The sequence below is a fragment of the Triturus cristatus genome, chromosome 6, assembly GCF_964204655.1.
Source record: "Triturus cristatus chromosome 6, aTriCri1.1, whole genome shotgun sequence".
Lineage (NCBI taxonomy): Eukaryota > Metazoa > Chordata > Amphibia > Caudata > Salamandridae > Triturus > Triturus cristatus.
Window position 1 is genome coordinate 516922113 of NC_140589.1, and position 22623 is coordinate 516944735.

The 22623-nt window shown below is 44.2% G+C and overlaps 1 protein-coding gene across 2 annotated transcripts in view; it reads left to right on the forward strand.

Moving 5' to 3' along the window:
- The window catches only part of DDX43 (DEAD-box helicase 43), a 1041849-nt gene that overhangs the window by 145950 nt on the left and 873276 nt on the right, over positions 1-22623 (forward strand). For both annotated transcript variants that reach the window (XM_085610941.1, XM_085610942.1), the window contains exon 5: positions 8387-8468. In XM_085610941.1, the coding sequence (XP_085467067.1) occupies positions 8387-8468 (82 nt within the window). The remainder of the gene's footprint in view (positions 1-8386; positions 8469-22623) is intronic.

Genomic DNA, 22623 nt, shown 5'->3' on the forward strand with positions numbered 1-22623 from the left:
AGAGCGCTAACCCTGTTTGCCTAAGTGCCGATATTGAAAACGAAAACTTTGTTGAAAGCGGTGTCTGCTATCGGGCAGTGCAGTATGTTGAAAGCCCAGATGCAGGTGATAAAAACCACGTACTCAAAGGTGCCAGTATGCTAGTGAAGGGCGCAGTGGGGTGTGTAAAAAATAAAAACAAAGATCTATGTAGTGTTGTCCTAATGTATGAGACTACAGACTGCTCGTCGTGAGACACAGCAGAAACAACAAAACAACCACATAGTATGGATTATGTTGCCAGAGGTGTTTAGAGACAAAAAGGTGTTTAAATTAGAAACATAACTATCTCCTTAGAATTGTTCCCCAAGGGATGTTGTCATTCAGATCCTGTCTGTGGGTAGAGAGGCGATAAATCCAACGCTGTTCCTTTTCGAACATCAGACGTTGGGTATCATTTCCTGTTTTGATCTGTTCGATTATGGTCAATCTCCAGTCATTAGTAGTGTGGTTATGTCGCAAAACATGTTCTGTCATTTTTGTGGTGCTCTTGTAGCACCGGATGTTACTACGGTGCTCACAAATGCATTGCTTCACTTTCCTGGCAGTCATCCCAACGTATCTTAGGCCACGTAAGCAAATAAACCACTTTAGCAGAGTTACAGTTGGAATGGGATCTTTGGGTCCAGATTTTATTGGGCTTTAAATTCAAAACTTTAGTGGGAGTAGTTAAGTGACAGACACTACAATACCCACAGGGAAAGTGTCCTGTGACACTAGGTAAACACCAGGCATTAAGCAGGGAAGAATTAGGATTGTTTTCTGGCTGTCTAGGACGCGTATGTACTAGGGAGTCTTTAAAGCTCCTTGCGCGTTTAAAGGAAAAAAATATGCTTTTCCCATTTTCTGTTAAGCTGTAGTATGCGCCAGTGCTTATTGATAGATTTCGTGATGGCGTTGGATGCTGTGCTGTATATTGTTACACAAGTAAGGGGAATGCTATCAGTGTGTCTGGGATTGTACCCCAAAAGAACCTCCTTAGGCTGATTCCTAGCTCTTTTTTGACTCTTACGAAGGACCTTTTCTGGGTAACCACGGTTCCTCAGTTTCTGTGACAAGTCTGCCGATTGGGTGTGATAATCATCCAGGCTGCTACAATTTCTCCTGATCCGGAGGTACTGTCCATATGGCAAGTTTTCCCTTAGAGGCCTGGGATGGAAACTGGAGAAATCTAAGAGATTGTTCTTAGCGGTAGGTTTGTAATAAGTTTTGATGAGTAGTTTATCATTCACCTTGGAAATGGTCACATCCAGGAAAATCATTTATTTTCTGTATATACTATACCAAAATGAGGTATAGTGTGCACAGGGTCCAGTGGAACCCCAAAGGTAGGCATAGGTAAAAGTAGATAGCACCTTACTCTCTATTTGTGGTAGTGTGGGCGAGCAGTAAGGCTGTATCAGAGGGTAGTGTTCAGCATTTGTTGTACACACTCAATCAGCAGATGATGTGTCACACTCAAATACTGAACTCAGACCAATTTTGTTTGTATCAAAAATAGTATTAAGTTATTTCATTTCTAAAACCAAGCCAAGCCTGGCACAGGAAAGTGAAATAAATGCTTTGCAAAATATTATGCACTGTTTACAATTGAATGCAAGTTCAAAATGCAGTTGTTTGACATATAGGTAAGTCAAGGTATTGAAATACTGTATAGATGACTTTTTAGATTACTTTTTCTACTCAGTGTGATATGCCTAGATATCACACTGGGACATTTCCTGGAGAAAAGGTAAGTAAAAACAGTTTTGCACAATTGTACTTTTTCAGGTTTCCATTCAAATCAACTCCACACTTTGAACATCTTTCAGAGAAAAACAGTCATATGTTCCTATGGAGAGAAATGAAATTAATGGTTACCAGTTAAGTACTCTGTCTTTGGGGTTGAGTTTCTGGGGCAAGAACAAGGGTTCCCCCAGTGTCAAGGATGCACTCTTGTCACACCCTCACCTGCACTAGGGAGGCCTGGTGCAGAGTGCTGAGGCCCAATGTTATCCAATGGGGGATACGAGCAGGCCACTGGGTTGTGGGAGCAAAGCTCCTGGTGTTAGGCTCAGGGCGATCCTGTTTAGCACAAAAAGTGCACCTGCAGCGGCGCAGGGGCGGCTGGGTGCAGGTTGCTGGTTTGGCGTCGGGTGCCCTGTTGATTACATTGGGGATTCTCCAGCTTCAATAAAGACTGCAGGCTCGGGGACAAATGTCTTCTGGAGGAGACCACCGGTTGGAGAGGTCAGTTGGGATGCTGGGACACTGTCGGTTGGGCCACCCAAGGTCATAGGGCTTTGGGTGCAGGGGTGTCTTTAGGCGTCTGGTTTCTCTTATCAGCTCCGGTCGCGGTCGGTGGCAGTCTCTAGAAAGAGGCTGCATGCTTCACTGGTAGATTCGAGGCAGGTCAGAGATCACCAGATCTCGAGTCAGAATCGCCAGAGAGACCTCCTCGTGATATTGGGCCACTCAAACTCGGGCCGTGAGCGACAGGTGCAGAGTGGTGCAGACTTGCGGATTTGGCCAAGTCAGTAGGCGTCCTCCTCTTCTTAGCTTCAGCACGGCTGTTCGGTCCTTCTTCTTCTTGCTTGTCTGAGGAGGCAAGGTTTGGTTGTGCCCCTAAATACTAGAGTTAGGGGCGTCACAGGTAATAAAGGATGGGACCAATGGATCCCTTCCTTGGGGTGAGTACACCCCCTATTATGCCACCCTCCAGTGGGAGTGGGGCAAATGACTCACTCTGGTTGGTTGGGTCCCCCCATCTGCAAGATGGCGGGAACTGAGGGATGGGGTTGGCAAAGGTGAGCACACCTCCCTTCCTTACTTAGTTTTCCTGCCTGTTCTCCCGCCCAAAGTGGAGGTAAGAACCGGTGTGGACCAGTTGCTGGAAGCAGCAAAAGGCCTGGGGAAGCTCACAAATGTGGCAAGGCTTTGAAGCTTCCCCTTCATGGACCCTGCCCATCCTGCGGGAGGAGGCTTGGCACCACGTCCCAGGATGTGCATTGTTTCAGCCCCGAGAGCAGCAGGCTCTCGCAACAGGGGTCCAGATACCTGTCTGGTGGTGGCAGCTGGGTAGCAGCCACTCAGCCTGGACACTAGTGTTCGGTCATTTTTCAGGGGGCATCTCTAAGATGCCCTCTGTGTTCATTTTTCATTAAATCCCACACTGGCATCAGTGTGGGTTTAATGTGCTGAGAAGTTTGATACCACACTTCTCAGTTTTCAGTAAAGCCATTATGGTACTGTGGAGTTCAGAATGACAAACTCCCAACACCATATACCCTTAATGGCATTACATTACTGCACTTAGCGTCTAAGAATTGGCTTAGACACTGTAAGGGAACAGGGCTCATGCACTTGTACCCTCACCACTGGTATAGTGCACCCAGCTAGAGGGGTGTCTGATCTATGCCAGGGCAGTGGGTTGTAGGCATGGCTCACTGGAATGTGTTTAATCACAACAAGGAGCACCAGGGGGTAAGTAGCGAGGTCGCTCCCCCACTCAACAACAATATATCTCAAAAAGACCTGACGTACTAGGAACAGTGTATTATAATTCAAAGGACCGGGGGTACATATCCTTCAAAAATCTACCCTTACAGGACAGTACAATTGTTACTTGCCTGTATGTCCCACTGTTCACAATTTACACTGAACACCATCGTGTACCACAGTTCACAACAAGCCTTTTAAAGAGAAAAATATACCACCACACAACCTTTTGCAGAAAATGTTTGAAAGATTGGAAAGCACCTCACGTTAGTAACACTAAAGGGGGCTGCTGGCATATATTTACCAGTATGCCTACACTATCATCATTGGTAGCTTTCCAAATGGAAACAAAAAAGTGAAAGTAAAGAGATTCCTCCGAGGTGAGAAATCAAATGAAACAATCAGTGAAAAGACGGCACTGCCAGTGCAAGAATCACTGAGTGCCCCCCAGATATCACAAACTACAAAGTGAGGAGATGCTATCCTCAGTTAAAACGAGGTTCCACTTACTTGCGCAGGAGATTTATTCAATGCAGGAAGTGTCCTCAAATAAAAACGGCATCTATTTGGCCATTTACACAGATACAGACCAACATGTTTCGTTGCTTACTCTCATTCCGGCAACTTCAACAGGGCTAGTATGGGACCATTCATCACCTCGCTTGTTGGTCACTCAGACCTGTGGTAACATGACAGAGAAAACATATTATAATAGACTGCGTGCCACGTGTAAATAAAAACAGTCTCAATACCTCTAAACAGGAGCACAATCAAGCCCTCTACAAAAATGTATGTAAACTTAGGAGTATAAAATTACCAGGTGGCTGCTGTAATCCTTCGTACCTGTACACCACTGCCAGGGACCCCACGCCAACCGGTCGCGGTCCCACTCGTAACTGCTTACGTCAGTTTCACCTAGGATCATAACAGGCCATATATTAAAGTTCTTCCCTGCTATAGGCAATTTACCCTTTAACTGCAGTGCCCTTATATACCTAGATCAATTTAAATTAAATATTTTGCACGAATATCTAATTATTTACACCGCTTCTCACAAAACTACCCTCGCTGCAGTTATTTTTTAAAAAGAAGCAAAACCCTTGGTCATCTCATAGGCCAGCACCCATATCCCATCTACCGTGCTGAGCCGGTAATTAAACAAGCTGTTTTTAGCTCGGGCAGCCACGAATTTAAAGGCAGTGCCGCATATCTCCGCATACCTGGCTACCTTCTCAAAGCAACACTCTGGATTCTCCCCTTCCCTCTTACCGCATCCGCGACGTCTGGAATTGATTGGTGCTCTGTCCCGATTGCAATTGACGGGACGCGAGCGTTTGTTTTTCAAGAACCCCGGAGGTCACTCCCCCGGAAACAAGAGCCCCGGATGTTAATTCTGCAGCGGCTTGTAAGTGGTTTGGTTAAACTGTGGCAGCCATTTCTAAAGTCCCAAAAGTATTAGAAACTTTGCTGCATTAATCATTTTCCTTATCAATGTCACTCCCAAAGCCAGCCTCATTTTTCTTAAACCACGCATTGGACAAGATAAACATGTGGAAGGGTCTGTCTCAGCTCAGTCACCCTACTTGAACCCCTGAGCAGCCACACTTCCTGTTATCTTGCGAATCTAGGGGGCATATAAACAAAAATGGACACCGATTTCAATGCCCTTATCTTAAAAAGTCACATATAAACGTAAATATATTTACTTTTTGTTTCTACAAGGGCTCAACCCCAGTCACATAGGGGTCCTTCTTTTCCTCAGGAATCCTCAGTGACTGAACTTTTAAAGTAGATTATCTACTCACTCTATTCATTGGAATCATTCAGGCCATAGCTATCAACCTTCTCAGAGAAGCTCCATCTTGCCTCCTTTCTTGCCAAAATCTTGTCAATGTTGCATGCATTACCAACCACCCTCTCGAGGACAGTCCACTTTAAATCTCGAAAATGATGACCCTGTTCCTCGAAATGTTGGACAAGACGAGTGGTAACTTTTCCTGCTTTCAGGGTGCTAAGATGTTCCTGTACGCGGATCTTAACTTTCTGTGATGTAAGACCAATGTAATGCAGGCCGCACTGACATGTGAGCCTATAAATTGCATGGGTCAGGTTACAGTTAGTGAACTTATTCAGATACCACACCTTTCTATTTGTCAGAACCACACTCTTTGCTGTCTCGGTGAGTTCACAATCTGAACAACAACCACAGGCATAATGTCCTGCTGGCAATTTTGACTCCTTTTTCTTAGGAAGGGTGCGTGTGTGGATCAACTTGTCTTTTAAATTGGGTGCCCTTCTGAAAGCAAATCTAGGGGGCGGCATCTTCATTTCCCCTACATCCAATATCGACCAGTGCTTTCTAATGATCTGTCTCACCTTGGTGGACAAGGGATCGAACGTGGTCACAACGGGTATGCACTTATCCTTTTGCCTAGTATTTCGCTCTAATAGAGCTTCTCGAGGTGTATTCAATGCTCGTTTGTGCGCCCGTTTGACCACCTTATTGGGATACTCCCTATTTCGCAACTTAGTTACCAATTCTTCAGATTGTTCCATAAAGTCAGCCGTGGTGGAACAGTTCCTACGATATCTCAAGAACTGTCCCACAGGAAGATTGTCACGTAGAGCTGGAGGATGGAACGAGCGATAATGTAATAGGGAGTTCCTGTCGGTGGCCTTCTGATGCACCATTGTGGACAAACCATTATCCTTAGCCTTAATGTCCACATCTAGATATACTTCAGAAGGACAACTTCAAACCTTTCTAGCATGGTTAAATGAAGCAGATTAGAGTCTGCGGTTCACATGGACAATTAGCAGGGATTCTGCAGCATGGCCATCGGTCAGGCTGCCCCTTCGGGAGGGTCATCTAATGGTCCAGCATGGGAGGGTTGTCCACCCGAACCTGTCAACGCTCCGCCTTCTTGCGTGGAAATTGAATGGTGACAGTTTACAGCTATTGACCTTCGGCACAAAGTCTGTACTGTTTTCTTGGCAGCCAGGCTTCTGTCCACAAAATGGTGTATGCTTGCCATTTGGGAAGCTTGTGGCAGGGTGTGCAGAAAACCCGTTTTTCCCTCTTTCTGCTCCCCTTTTTTCAGTGTCTTCTATTTATTCTTTCCATTGCCCATCAGCGCTCTGTTCTGGTCACCCTAAAGTGCTTTCTTTCTGCTATATCATCTTTCTATGGTTTCCTGACCAGGCATCTCTCTTCAAATCCCCTATTGTACATAGGCTCTCTTAGGTTTGTAGCATGTTTCCACCTTCCCCCTTCATCATGCCGCAGTGGGACCTTAATCTAGTACTGACATTTTTGATGTGCGTTCCCTTTGAGCCCTTGCACAACTGTCCTTCCTTAGCATCAAGACAGCCTTCCTGGTGGCAATAACATCTACCAGGAGGCTCAGTGATCTTCCGGCATTGACATCCAAGCCTCCATACTTGAACATCTACCCAGAAAAGTCATCACTCCTTTTCATGTAGGCCAGCTGCCTACTTTTTACGCTCCGCTGCATTACTGTAAATAAGAGGAACAACATTGACTGGACACCAAAAGAGCGTTGTTGTTCTACCATGACTGCACGTGAGCATTCCGGGTGGATGACAAGCTCTTCATGAGATTTCGGAGCGAAGAAGGGAAAGGCAGTGCAGAAGTGGACAATCTCCGGGTGGATCATACTCTGTGTTAAGATCTGCTATGCATTGGCCAAGAAGTAACTCCCTGATGGCTTGCGTGCTCATTCCACTAGAGCCAAGGCTGTGACCAATGTTTGCCAAGGACACTTTGCCTGTTCGGTCCTGCAAGACGTTTTGTGTGTGAAATTGTTTTGCAGACCACCTCCGGGAAGGTATTGCTTGGGTATCTATTTTAAGATGAGGAATCTGCAGCTAGAAGTCTCTATCAGATGAACAAGTTACTTCCCTTTGGTAACACCTTATCTGGTGGAGACTGTCTACACGCAGATTCCTTACCCACCCACCCATCCTGCCCACTCTGCGAACTGATTTCTAGAGACAGGGCTTCCCTTTCAGTGCCCTAATGTTCCACACCAATGGTCAGTGCTCTACGTGTCTCCACGCTCCCTGCATGGAAAGTCGCAAAAAGAAACTGGCGCCTTTATAGTCACATCGCATGTAACTTCTGGCTCGGACGACACCATGCGGAGCTGAATGACGCCACCTACCTGCGTACAGGACTACTGCACATGAAAATTTCCAGATCCAGTCTGTCGCCTGGGGATAATTCTAAGGTAAGAAATCTGCAGCTAGGTAGCCTCTACCAGGTAAGGTTTTACTAAAGGTAAGTAACTAGTTTATTGTTACCAGAGGGGCAACATATTGGGACTTACCGGCTCCTGATGACCTGATAGTTTTCGGTGTTTTCTATTGGGCCCATGGCTTCGATCACTTCGGGGCTAAAAGGCTTGTTGTGTGGGTCAGCTATCGACATGCTGAGCCCTTGATATATCCCTGAAAAGGGTAAAATTGTTGGAGGGGGGGATTGCCAGACTGGTGCTGAAAGGCCCAACGTGCCTGTCATGGCTGAGCTCTCAAAACGCTGAGTCTGTCTTTTCACCAAACCAGAGAGGAATCTGTGGTTACATTGAGTAACCAACAGAAAAAGCATTACTGAAGGTAAGTAACTTGTCTTCACTACTCAAAGTAACTATTTTGTCAATTAAAAGCATTGTGATGTGTGATAAAGAAGCCTTTTTTTATCAGTTATATTTTATTGTAAAACATACACTTTAGAATAGCCTGAGTGCATTTACAAACTTTAGAATCATCTACCTTTGGTCTTTACATATACTTTATAGGCATATAATATATAAATTATACATAATTATTTTAATTTGCTATTTATTCTAAGACCTACCTCCAATTGAGAAGCAGTTCTACAAAGAAGCCCAAACAGTTGCATCTCTAACACAAGAAGAAGTTTCGAACTGGAGGTAAGTATGTTTTGGAAATATTGTTTTCCTAAGGAAACAGGATAGCTCATCTTGTTCTGCTGTGAGCAAAGTTACACTATGGTATATGACATACTAAATTCGAACTTTATCACCAGCCTAAAACTCTAAATAAGCTGTACAGCTGTCGTTTCCCCTCCTTTTTGTGCAGCATGAACTGTGCTTCATGCAGAGCCAATAGTTCTACCTTTTCTTTTTAGTACTATGTCGGGTCAATTGGCTCTGCTAATGCGTAGCCTTATAAGTACATGCACACGGAAAGAAGAAGGTCCAGGCAGTCTAAAGTATGGACAGAATGAGAGGATAGCTCAGTGCAGGCTGGGAAAGGTGCAGACGGAGAGGTGTTCGTTTAAGAGCTATTCAGGGCTGCTACACTTTCAGAATGCCAATTTCAGAACTTACAGAACAGTTTATATTGTAATGAGCGACAAAAAAGAAACCTCATATTGTCCACTATAATTTTTACTGGATCGTGCCAGTGTGTTTCTGAAAACCTGATCTGCTTTTAGTGGTACCTTGCGTAATGCCTATAATAATAATAAATATAATGCATCACTTTTTACTTCACCTTTGTTGTTTCTAAACACTACTAAGAATTGGTGTTCTATTACCCAGTTTAATGTACTACTATTTACAGAACATCTGTACTTTTTATACTGTGGTCCAATATACTCAGTTTTTATGGAGAAAAATTAAAGTTCTCACCAGGCGGGCTTTAAGTAAAGCCGACCCCCCCCACCCCTACTCCATCCTGTTCTTCTGTCTGCGTTTTCTCTGACTGCATCTCAGTCCCAGCATGGATGGAGCAGTGTTATGTCTTGTGTTGTGCAGTTGTGGTCCAGTGTGATGGGTAAGCTGTCTGGAGAGTGGTGCTCACTGGGACTGGGCACACTTTTTTGGAAATATTCCTTGGTACGCCAACAGGGGAGTTGTGGGTTTGGTGGGCTGCTATGATTTTTGGTTGGCCAAGTGGCTTTTGCTGGTTTGCCGCCAGCTGAAAATTTGCCTGGGTCAGGTGGAAGGGATGGGGCCCTGGTTAAGTGAAGCCAGTTCCTTTCTCTTGGGTCTCATTCTATGGTACCTCCCCTTGATGTCTCGCTCACTTATGTCTCCTGTGTAAATCATTAATTGTTAAAGGCTTGTGGGTCTTTTTCGGCTTTTTTTGCTGTGATGCCCCTCTGGGGCTGTTCCCCAGTCTTCCTGAATACTTGCTCTTCTCTCAGCTGTGGGACCTGAGAAAGGATATTAGGTTGCAGTGTGATGGATAGCCATTTCTAGTGCATGTTCTCCTCCCCACAATTTCTCCTGTCCTCTTTCTCATGCATCCATTGGTCTGCGCGACCAGATAAACACAGTTGGCGCTTTGTGGTTTTAAGCATTATTTTTACCTAAAGTTCTAAAATTGCAGGTCTACTGATTTGATTTTTTTAAATTTTGGTGTAACATAATTTATTCCATTTTACTCTATTTTTCTAAATTGTTGTGGGATTTTTCTTAAATTGTGTTTTCACTTTATTACTGCTTGTGTGCTGCATAAAGACTTTGCAAATTGCCTCTGAGTTAAGCCTGACTATTTTTGTGCCAAGCTACCAGATGGTAAAGTACAGGTTAATTTGAGGTTTATCCAGTAATGGGGCACCTTTCATAGATTCACATCGTCGAGATGGGAGTCCCACTGTAAAATATTCAAGCAGTTCCTTAAAAGCTTCATAGGCTATAGTGGCCTAAATAGTAGTCTATCAGTGTCCTTTTAAAAAAGGACCAAATGTTGGAACATAGCCAATCAGCTGCCAGCTCCCTCTAGAACACTCTCAGCAGAGGCAAGTTCTCTCAGATTTTCACCGCACGTCGTGTGGAAAGGAGTCTCCCTGATTGCTATTCAGTTTTTCCTCAAATCTTGGCATAATGTCAGACAAAGAAGGCCTTTTCTGCCCTTGTAAGACCTGTGGCAAGAAAATAGTCCATGTGGATGATACACATAAGGAATGCACAGGGGTGTGGAATTTAATAAAATATCTACTTGTCCATGGGGCAGGTTGTATCATAAACCTACTTGTCCTGTAGCACATTCCACTTGTCCCTTTTGTGCCATGTAATGCAGCCCATTTCAAATTGGAGCTCTAGAGGGAAGAATGCCAAGCTGCCCTCCACTCAAAGTCTAATAACAACAAATAGCTTGGCATCAAGAGGGTTCATGTATCAATTCAAAGGCCAACCACTGATAGTAGGAGCAACTTTGTTCCAACCACTGGCAATATATCCACAAAATTGGCCTGGCCCTAAACCTCTTTAATTGTTGATTAAGATAAGCTGCAATACAACCCTTCAAGACCTCACAGAAAGTGTATCACCACAGCTCACAAAAGAGTGATGTGATTCGTGAAGAAAAAGTGGAGAATGAGAAGGCACCTCACGTACGCAACACCAGGAAGGCTGCCAGCTGGTTCTCGCTGGTATGCCCACGTTTTGTCATCATGGGTTGCCAACTCAAAAAAGAAGAAAGTGTCCAGTAGAAAGAAAGTTAGAGAACAAAAATAATTTTAGCAGGAAAGAAAGTTAGAGAACAAAAATAATTTTAGCAGGAAGACTTTGCTGTCCCCATAAACAAAGAGTGAGAATAAAGAAACCCAGTGAATTGCTAAGAACAAGTTTGTTCAGAGCAAGAGTAAAATTGAGATATAAACTCACTGTAAAGGTCAAACTCTTTATTCACAACCAGTGAGTTCACTCAAAATAAAAGCACTAAATGTCGCTAACCTTTATAAAGAAGGCCAACATGTTTCATTGCCACTAATCTTTCGGCAATTTCATCAGGGCATCAGGGTTTTTTGCACTCGTTTAACTGGACATCCACTTTACTGTTTATAGAAGGGCTGTATACAAAGCAGAAAGGAAGACAAATAGAGTGACTATTTTCTATTTATACTTCAATAAAAGTTGGACCAACCATTTATCGATTACACCAAACTACTAGTTCCCATGCATATATTTACCATGTAAAGGCCGAGGACGTTCATACCAGCCTTCACAAAGCCAATCGGAATTATATTTATTTTTCTTTTTCCGATTCCTTAAAATGCGCTGCAACTAGCGCATGTTCCACCTGTGGAAAAGGGGGATTTGCAATTCATCATCAAGTCGCAGTGTGCATTTTAAGACAGCGATTTTGGTAATTCTCTCCCCCTTTGCGGCACCACCCGTCTCATTTTGTCTGTCTCTAAAAGCCGAATGAACTTGACTCCGGCCAGACGTTAACACCACAAACATATGCCGCCCCATTCCACTGTGGAAAAATGGGGTTGCAATTCGTCATGGCGACTTTAACAATTTTAACAATTCTCTGCCTCTTATATCACCATCACTTTCATTCTGTCTGTCTCAGAAGCCGACTGAACTCAATTCCGGCTCGGCGTAGACCACACAAGCTTTTTCAGCCCCATTCCGTGGCTCAACACAAGCCCGTCTTGAATTAATTCAAATCAAACCAGAATTCAGCAAGGTCACAGGTATCAGCATGGGACGCCCCTTACCATACCCACGGCATCCCACTCCCTTTAAACTCGGAAGCCGTAGTCTCACCGTAACCTCTAACGGAGCAATCCTTGTCTCGTCACCGCCTCAAATCAACGTCAATATCCAGCCTCTGATGTAGTTGTGTTAAGCCACACCCCCTCGTCCGCATCACGTGGTGCGCGGACGGCATTGAGGGCTATTAGGATCTATAACGATCGTGGCGGCCATCTTAGAGTAGTGCGCCACAAACCAAACAAGCTCCACAAAAGCCTTTATGTTCTTGAATGGGACAGTTTGTCAACGCTGTTTGAGTGTGCCACATCACAGTCTCCAGTGTATTCCTCAGGTACACCTACACGTCCACATTCAAAGCTAAAAACGACCCACTTCGTAATTTCCTGAAAGGGCCGATCTTACAACTCTCAATGTTATGCTCTTGTTAACTCATCAATAATAAAGCGTGCCTAAAATCAAAATCAATCCCCAGCCTCTGATGTAATTGTGCTGAGCCACACCACTTCATCAGCATCACGTGGTGCGCGGACAGCTTGAAGGCTGATGGAGTAACTGACAGTCGTGGCGGCCATCTATAACATTGAGCCACACACCAGAAAAACCTTTTTGTGATTTGATAGGTCAAATTGCCATTACTATTTTGATTGTGCCACACACAAAACCTGTGTATTCCTCAGGGACACCTGCATGTCCACAGTCAGAGCTCAAACGACCCACTTCATGATTTCCTGGAAAAACCGATCTTACAACTCTTAAGTGCAACACTCTTAGAACTCATCACCAATAAAGCACGGGTATTCAATTATTCACTAATCGATCATATGTTCACAGATTCCCACATCGTGGATAATCTATAGTTTGGAAAGCAGCGACAGATTATGGCAGCAATCTCATTATTTAAGAGCTCTGAAATAGCCTCTCTGAATAAGCCAGGGCTCCTTCCATAGTAGGGTTTGAATACTCGCAATTCCCTTACGTTGCCAAGATTCCACAGATCTACATACTTATCTGAAGTAATGGTAAGCAACAGTTCCAGGGTTGGAATGCCCTATTGAGTCTGTGCAAACTTACTAACTAGCAAGTTTTAAGTGTTCTCATCAACTCGTCTCTAATTGGTTCCCATACTGAGAAAGGTTGGATATTTATACCTGGCAATGGCAGTCATAAAACATCTTTCAGGGTTGGTTAAAAAGTGGTTGGAGGGAAAGTAAACTTGCAAACACTCAGATTTTTGCATGAGCAAATCTACACCTGCAGATTTGCTCATGCTAAAATTTGGTTGACATAATTTATAGGCGTACTATTTCTTGGCCTACTTCTGTAAAGTCTTGGGAATTTACAAAAGTCGCATATCTGCACTTAATCCAAGGACATGGTGCACTTAATTTAATAATTAGGCCCCTAATTAGGTCTGGCGTTAACCATGACCTTTTGTGTTTATTAAAATGTTGTCTCTCTCGGCTAGCTTCACTGTGAGTGACAGCATTCTGTTCTTTCACAAGGAGCATATCGACACAGTCGTTTTGTTCAGTGCCAGGAACTACTGTGCAATGTGTACTTTTTGAGACCAAAGCAATTTTTGCTTTTGCCAATGCTTGTTATAATGCTGAGGGCCTGGCCGCTCCCACACCAATAAGGTTTTACAAAAACCATGCTAAAACAAGTCATGTATTAACAAAATCAAAAGACCTACTGGCTTTACAAATGTTTGTTTATTTTTGTTTCCCAATACCTTATTAAAACTGGTTACACTGATTTTCCATTATGAATATTTTTGGGAAATACTAGCGTACATCATCACATTTTACTAACTGATGCTGCACAGAAATGGTACCTACATATTTTCAGTAGTTTAACGAAATGTGTTCATTTTTTTTTGTGAACCTTTCATTTTGAAAGCAAAGAATCTTGCTTTCAAGCTTCTGCAAATATTTGCATTTAATCAGAGAGCATTCTGGGAGCCGTATGCAAAACCTCATATTGCTAAACATTGAATACGTGTGTACACATTTTTATACTCTGTCTGAGCTTACAACATTTACTTAGAGCGCTCACCCTAATAATAAATTAATGAACCATAAATACAAGTTTGAACAGCATTAACACATGGACACAAGCATTACCTTAACTACAGGCAATGCTTTTCCCTGATCTATATTGTGGTACTGTAAACGGGAAGCCAAAGGGTTTGCACTGTGGGGGGGGGGTTGGACCTACTTGCCCCAATGCCAAAATACATATGAAAACTTGTTGCACTTGACCCCAAACAAAATGTCCAGGGCGTTGGGCTATAGAAATTCCACATCCCTGAATGTATTTACTGCCTTATGCAAGGCATGAGGTGAGATAATGCAAGATCTACCACACCTTTTCAACTAAAACCTTCAAGGACAGAGAGGGAAGGTTGTTATTGTGGCTTCAGACCACTAAACACCAGTCGCTTTCTTCAGATGATTTAAGTGAGAGAGCCTCTACATCCCATAAGAGGGCCAGATCCAAGGACAGTTCCTCAGGTAAAGGTAGGAAACATCATAAGCCTTCCCAGGACTCCAAGGCTTCAAAAAAGAGAGGAGATGCCTTCCAGGAAGGAAGGAGACTGTCCTAGAGGTTCCTCTTAGGATCCTGTGGAGTGGAAATCTCAACAACAAAAAAATCATAGTCGACGATGCTCCCTTGCTCGCCGATGACATTCAGTATTACTTCGACATTGCCGACGGCAATCCAGGCTCCAATATCGTCTATTAGAATCTCTTCGTCGGCGATGAGGCCATCGTTGTCGAAGACCGTCTACTAACTTACTGCCAGCGAATATCCCGGCGATGACGACATTGTCGATGAGTGCCCCGTTGACGAATTCTCTTCCGTTGCCAACCACACCGTCTATGATGGTACCGTTGACTAAACCGTCGACGACGAAGACACCGTTGACAATGGAATTTACTTTTCCTGTTGTGTCTACACAGATTTCTCAAGTTACTAGATTAAAGCAAGAATTTCCTATGGCCATCCATGTAAGAATTTAGTAAGGTTTAGCTTACTTCCGTCGCATGTGCTGGAGGTCTATGTAGAGGATGACGAAAATGATGATGACGAAGATGCTCTTTATAGTGTGGCTCACGTAAAGTGTCAGGATGAGGACTACCATGATGAGTCGCAATGCTACCAGCAGGGGGATATGGGTCCACTAAACCAAACAAGGCTTAGCACCAAGAGGATATACAATTTTTACTTAGGAACTACACAGCTCATGGGAATAATTATTTCCCCTCAGCTACTGGTATTGCATCCAAATTAATGTAGTCCTATCCCTCTCTAATTTCAAAACAAACCAATATAGCAACCCACCGCTATCTGACTCCTCCACAGAAAAAGGTGAAGAAACCTCAAGAAAATGAAGGTGAGAGTGAGAGGGCACCTCACGTACGCAACACCAGGGAGGCTACCAGCCGGTTCTCGCCAGTATGCCCACGTTTTATCATCATCGGTTACCCACTCACAAAAGTCAGAAAACTAGAGTCCAGTGAAAAAAAAGAAAGGCAACAGATCAAGAAAGAAAAGTTTGTTACTGTCCCCATCAAAGAAAGAAGCCTGTGTATTGCGAAGAACCAGATGTCCCAAGCAATATTTAAAATTGAGTTAGACACTCACTTGAAGTAACCCTCTTTATTCAGACTGGTGAGTCTACTCAAAATAAAAGCACTCGATGTTGCTAACCTTTGTAAAGAAGGCCAACATGTTTCATTGCCACTTATCTTTGTTCTGGCAAATTCATCAGGGCATAGGGTTTCAATCAAGCACGTCACTGGACATATGCTTTTATGTTGCGGAAGGGCTGTTAAAAACAGAGAAGAAAACAAAACAGAATAGCCAATTTCTGTTCTATTATCAATTAAAACGTACCAACCACATGTGTTCATAGTCACATATTTTACACACCAATTACTTATTTCAAATGGGGGTATTTACCATGTAGAGGCGGAGGGCATTCGTACCTGCCTCCACTATACCGCACGGGGTAGTATTGAATATTCTTTCCCCGATTTTTAGAGCTGCACTATTACTAACTCGTTATTCACCTGTGGAAAGAAGGTGTCAATCAGACTTCGTATCTCACGTTGTTTCATCGTGTATATAATATTTTACGAATACCCCAAATTATTCCACGCTGACACTCTCATTGAATCCAGCATCCATTTAAAAATGCCGGAGGCGTTTCTACTTTCCATACTGTGCCCAAAGCGGCTATGTCTACAGTCATTTCAGCGTATCCGATTACCACCCCAGCACATGTTAATGATCGTCATTGCACAGGGCATTTGTAAAAGCACTCAACCACTGATACAACTCTCTCACCGCAACCGCTATCTGGAAGGGCCGTCTCTCATCCCCGCTTCACTTTTCCTGTTGTAACGCGGCTACTGATATTCTCAACCTTGTGCCCCGCCCCTCTGCTCCCGCCTCACGTGTTGGAGTCACAGCTCGCACCACTTAGATCTTTAACCCGCCAACGGCGGCCATCTTCAAGTGTATACAAGTCCATATGCTCCATTATTAATTCGGGGTCTCAGAGCACTCCAGGGGAGCAAAAAGAGGATAATTCCCAGCACTCTCGCCCAGTGTATCCGCTAAACATTACTTCGCCCAGATTCTCATCATATGTTCATTACGCGGTATCTCAAAATCAGACTGCTCATATTATCTTAAGTATTTTATATGGTGCCGCAGGGTTCTAAGCTTAACACGGGTAGTACGCTATCTTTTCATCTACCCACGGTGTACCCCCTGAGCACTTCAATCAAGCAACTCTAGATCTCTTACCCGCCAACGGCGGCCATCTTAAAGTGTATACTCATCCATATGACCCATTATTAATTCGGGGTCTCAGAGCACTCCAGGGGAGCGAAAAGAGGATAATTCCCAGCACTCTCGCCCAGTGTATCCGCTAAACATTACTTCGCCCAGGTTCTCATCATGTGATCATCACACGGTATCTCAATTTCAGACTGCTCATATCATCTTAAGTATTTTGTATGGTGCTGCAGGGTATTAACTTAACACGGGTAACACGCTATTTTTTCACTTACCCACGGTGTACCCCCTGAACACTTCGATCAAGAAACTCTAGGGTGGGAATATTATGAATTACTTCACCCACCACTACATCTATTCTAACGGGATTTCAATTAGTTTCACACCTACCCCTTGGGCAATTCTGCAGTAAAACCCAATAGGTTCTTAACACTACTATCAAGGGTTCTACTGTCTACTCACTTTGTTCCACTCAATGTAATCGTTTAACCCTACTTGATCCACGTTTTCAGAAAAAATCCAGCGAGCTTCTCTGGTTGCTAGGACTTGCTCAATACAATCATTGCTGGGCACTACCTTCTCCAAGACCACCCACTTTAAGGCCTGTAAATCATGTTTAGATTCGTGAAAGTGTTGTTCCATGCGCGTGGTAAGTTTCCCAGCTTTAATAGTGCTTAAGTGTTCTTGGATCCGAATTTTTATTTTCCTTGTCGTCAGACCCACATACTGTAACCCACACTGACATGTGAGTCTGTAGATGACGTTTGTGGTGTTACAATTTGAAAATTTATTCAGATGCCAAATTTTGCCGTTGTTTAGGCTTACACACTTGGTCTTTTCCGTCAGGTTACAGACCGAACAGCTGCCACAAGGATAGTGTCCGGCCGGCACCGATGAAATCCTTTGTGTCACCTGAGGTCGTGAATGTACCAATTTATCTTTTAAATTGGTAGCACGCTTGAACGCAAATCTGGGTTGGGGCATTTTAAAATCAGCAGTGGACAGCAGTGGCCAATGTCTCCTCATCAATTGTCTTATCTTGGATGCCAAGGGGTCATATGTCATCACCACAGTCAGACAAAATCACCTGTTTCCCTTGTGTTCCTTTCCGTGGTGTGTTCCGGGCCCTTTTGCATGCCCTATTAATGATCTTCTTGGGATAAGCTCTTTGAATCAATTTACCCGAGAGCTCCTCTGCCTGTTGAGAGAAAGTCTCTAAGGTAGAGCAGTTGCGGCGGTACCTAAAAAATTGGCCTACCGGTAAATTATCCCATAGAGCCCTAGGGTGATATGACTGATAGTGTAGGAATGAATTTCTATCAGACCCTTTTTGGTGGACCATCGTATTCAGTTTGTTACCCTGCACCTTGATATCAAGATCTAGATACACCGCGTGGACATTGCTCAGTGTCCAGGTGAATTTAAGACAGGGGTCAAGGTTGTTAAGCCAATTCAAAAATTGTAGAAGGGTGTTCTCGGTCCCCTCCCAGATGCACAGCACGTCATCAATATACCTCTTCCAGAGACAAATATGTCTCTGGAAGGGGTTGGATGACTGGTACAAGAAATGTTCCTCAAACTGGCCTACATAAATGCAGGCCAGACTCGGCGCAAAAGTTGCGCCCATAGATGTACCAGACACCTGCAAAAACAGCTCATCCTTATAGCAAAAATAGTTGCGAGTGAGAGCAAGCTCAATACATTGGAGCACAAACGACTGGGGTGTGTCGTAAAACCAGTCCTGTTCCCCCAGGGCCCTTGCGGCTGCCACCAGCGTGGCTTCCTGGGGGATATTTGTGTACAAAGACTCGATGTCAATAGTGAGCAAAATCTGTTGCGAAGCGTTGAATTCCAAAGTATTCAAGACATTCAGAATATCGGTCGTGTCCTGCACATATGATTGTTGTTTAAGGACTGACTCTCGTAAGAAAAAGTCAGCAAATTGAGAAAGTGACTCAAGGATGGAGGAGATACCCGAGACTATCGGGCGTCCCGGGGGTGGCCGTTGAGCTTTATGCACTTTCAGGAGTATGTATTGTTCACAAGGAACTCTGCCTCTTTGCTCGTTATCCAGTTCCTACTCCTAGCTTCCGCGACCATTTTGGTAATAAGATCCTGTAGCTCATGTGTAGGATCTCTAGGGAGGGGATGGTAGTTCTTCCGTTCACCCAGCAGTCTCCGTACTTCAAGGTCGTAATCTGAAGTGTTCATAACTACAATGGCCCCACCCTTATCGGCACTCTTTATGGTTATTGCTGCATTATTCTGAAGAGTCCTCAATGCCTCCCAGTCATCATGGCTCATATTACTAAAAGCCCGTCCTTGCATATGATGAGAATCTAGGCGAAGTAATGTTTAGCGGATACATTGGGCGAGATTGCTGGGAATTATCTTTTTGCTCCCCTGGAGTGCTCTGAGACCCCGAATTAATAATGGCGCATATGGACTTGTATACACTTGAAGATGGCCGCCGTTGGCGGGTTAAAGATCTAAGTGGTGCGAGCTGTGACTCCAACACGTGAGGCGGAAGCAGAGGGGCGGGGCACAAGGTTGAGAATATCAGTAGCCGCGTTACAACAGGAAAAGTGAAGCGGGGATGAGAGACGGCCCTTCCAGATAGCGGTTGCGGTGAGAGAGTTGTATCAGTGGTTGAGTGCTTTTACAAATGCCCTGTGCAATGACGATCATTAAAATGTGCTGGGGTGGTAATCGGATACGCTGAAATGACTGTAGACATAGCCGCTTTGGGCACAGTATGGAAAGTAGAAACGCCTCCGGCATTTTTAAATGGATGCTGGATTCAATGAGAGTGTCAGCGTGGAATAATTTGGGGTATTCGTAAAATATTATATACACGATGAAACAACGTGAGATACGAAGTCTGATTGACACCTTCTTTCCACAGGTGAATAATGAGTTAGTAATAGTGCAGCTCTAAAAATCGGGGAAAGAATATTCAATACAACCCCGTGCGGTATAGTGGAGGCAGGTACGAATGCCCTCCGCCTCTACATGGTAAATACCCCCATTTGAAATAAGTAATTGGTGTGTAAAATATGTGACTATGAACACATGTGGTTGGTACGTTTTAATTGATAATAGAACAGAAATTGGCTATTCTGTTTTGTTTTCTTCTCTGTTTTTAACAGCCCTTCCGCAACATAAAAGCATATGTCCAGTGACGTGCTTGATTGAAACCCTATGCCCTGATGAATTTGCCAGAACAAAGATAAGTGGCAATGAAACATGTTGGCCTTCTTTACAAAGGTTAGCAACATCGAGTGCTTTTATTTTGAGTAGACTCACCAGTCTGAATAAAGAGGGTTACTTCAAGTGAGTGTCTAACTCAATTTTAAATATTGCTTGGGACATCTGGTTCTTCGCAATACACGGGCTTCTTTCTTTGATGGGGACAGTAACAAACTTTTCTTTCTTGATCTGTTTCCTTTCTTTTTTTTCACTGGACTCTAGTTTTCTGACTTTTGTGAGTGGGTAACCGATGATGATAAAACGTGGGCATACTGGCGAGAACCGGCTGGTAGCCTCCCTGGTGTTGCGTACGTGAGGTGCCCTCTCACTCTCACCTTCATTTTCTTGAGGTTTCTTCACCTTTTTCTGTGGAGGAGTCAGATAGCGGTGGGTTACTATATTGGTTTGTTTTGAAATTAGAGAGGGCTAGGACTACATTAATTTGGATGCAATACCAGTAGCTGAGGGGAAATAATTATTCCCATGAGCTGTTTAGTTCCTAAGTAAAAATTGTATATCCTCTTGGTGCTAAGCCTTGTTTGGTTTAATGATTATTGAGAGTAGGGCGGCTTGGCACATACCCTCTGTAGCTCCAATTTGTGATGGGATATGGCTCCACGTCACCGTTAACATTCCTATGGTTTTCAGCCAGAACTGCGCCCCAGGGACATGGCCCAGCTGCCACCATCATTTATACAGGACCCACTGATCATGTTGGCGGATTACCGGCAGCGGTTTCCGCCGCAACAGGATCAGCCATACAGACTGGTACCTCAAACAGATCCTCCAGGTAAACGAGCCGCTCAACCGCCAAGTACTTCTGTGACTGTTCCTAACCCCGGGCCAATCGACCCTGGAGCACTTGATGCCTCCTTTCGAACGAAGATAGAGAGGAAGGTGAACATCCAACAGGTTCCATCTGCCTTTTGCGGTCAAAAAGACTGAATGCTATTTGTATGACTTCAAGGAAGACACAAGGAAATTGGTACGCTCCATACCAATTATAGATTACATATGGCAGGAAGGCATCAAAATAATGAAGCCACCAGCATCCATACCACCGGTGCTACCCCGTATTTAGAAGAAGTTTAGGGCGGCAGAGGACTCTGCATTTTGCCTCACTGGACATCCCAAGCCGGACTCTGTCATTTTTCAGGCAGCCAAAGGCGTTCCAAAAACCCTGCTACCCCGATTACCACTCCTCCTGATAATGAAGGACGTGGGATGGACTTTTTAGGGAAACGTTTCTCTTTTATGGCAGCAGTGACAATTAGAGCAGCAAATGCGTTAGGCATTATAGGTGGTTACGACTGCAAAATGTGGTCAGACATGGCAGGCTTGATAGACCTTATACCTGAGGACAAGAGAAAGAAGCACGAAAGATACTATTGGAAGGAGAGCGTGCAGCTTCAGAAAACATTGACTGTGCCCTTGATGTAGCCAATACTGGTTTTAGACAACTGGCAGGAGCTGCTGTGCTCAAATGGCAAGGATGGCTGAAAGCAAACCCTTTTAGGCCTGAGGTGCAGACGAAAGTTTTGGATATGGCTTTCGATGGTGAGTCATTGTTCGGAAAGCTCATTGACGAGGTACTGTTGACAATTAAGAATGACACTGACACCGCAAAGTCGTTGGGCACATTGCAATACAGAAAAGTGCCCTTCAGAGGTGCTAGTGGACGAGGATTTACCCCTTCCAAAAGAGGTTACCAGAGGGCGCAACAGTATCGGCCTTACCAGTCACAGTACCGACAATCTTACCATCCTCCATCTTACCGTCGGTCATCTACGGCTGGTTTCTCTTGCCTGGGAGGCCGCAAATGAATGCCTCAGCAAGGTTGTGACTCAAGCAGGAAGAAATGAGCACACCAGGGTACCAGCTTCCCTCCCCTCCCAACCTGTGGGTGCGAAGATTTCCAGCTATGTCCACCTGTGCCGCAAAATAACAATGGATCTCTGGGTGCTGAACCTTGTCACCAATAGTCACACACTAGAATTCATTCAGTGCCCGCCGATTACTCCACCCAAGGGTCCCCCTACCTCGTCTTCACTTACTATGCAAAGAGGCTTTGGTCATGCTCGCCAAAGGAGCAATAGAGGAAGTCCCTATCTCACAAAAAGGAAAAGGTTTTTATTCTCGTTTTTTCCTAATGAAAAAGAAATCGGGAGAATGGAGACCGATATGGACCTGAGGAATCTCAACAAGTTCAGAATGGTAACGCTTTCCGATATCCTGTGCCGCTTAAATGAAGGAGACTTCATGACCATGCTCGACATAGAAGACGCATATTTTCATATCCCAATCAATCCGAAACATCAGAAATTCTTAAGATTCACGGTGGCTGGTACCCACTACCAATACAAAGTACTTCCGTTTGGTCTCAAATCGGCGCCAAGGATTTTCACCAAGTGCCTGACGCCCGTAGCAGCAGCACTTTGATCTCAAAGGCTCCAAGTATTCCTGTATCTCGATGACAGGCTACTCAAAGCACCAACAGCACAGAAGGCCAGTCAGGCTACAAGAACCTGCTTTCACATGTTCAGAACTTTGG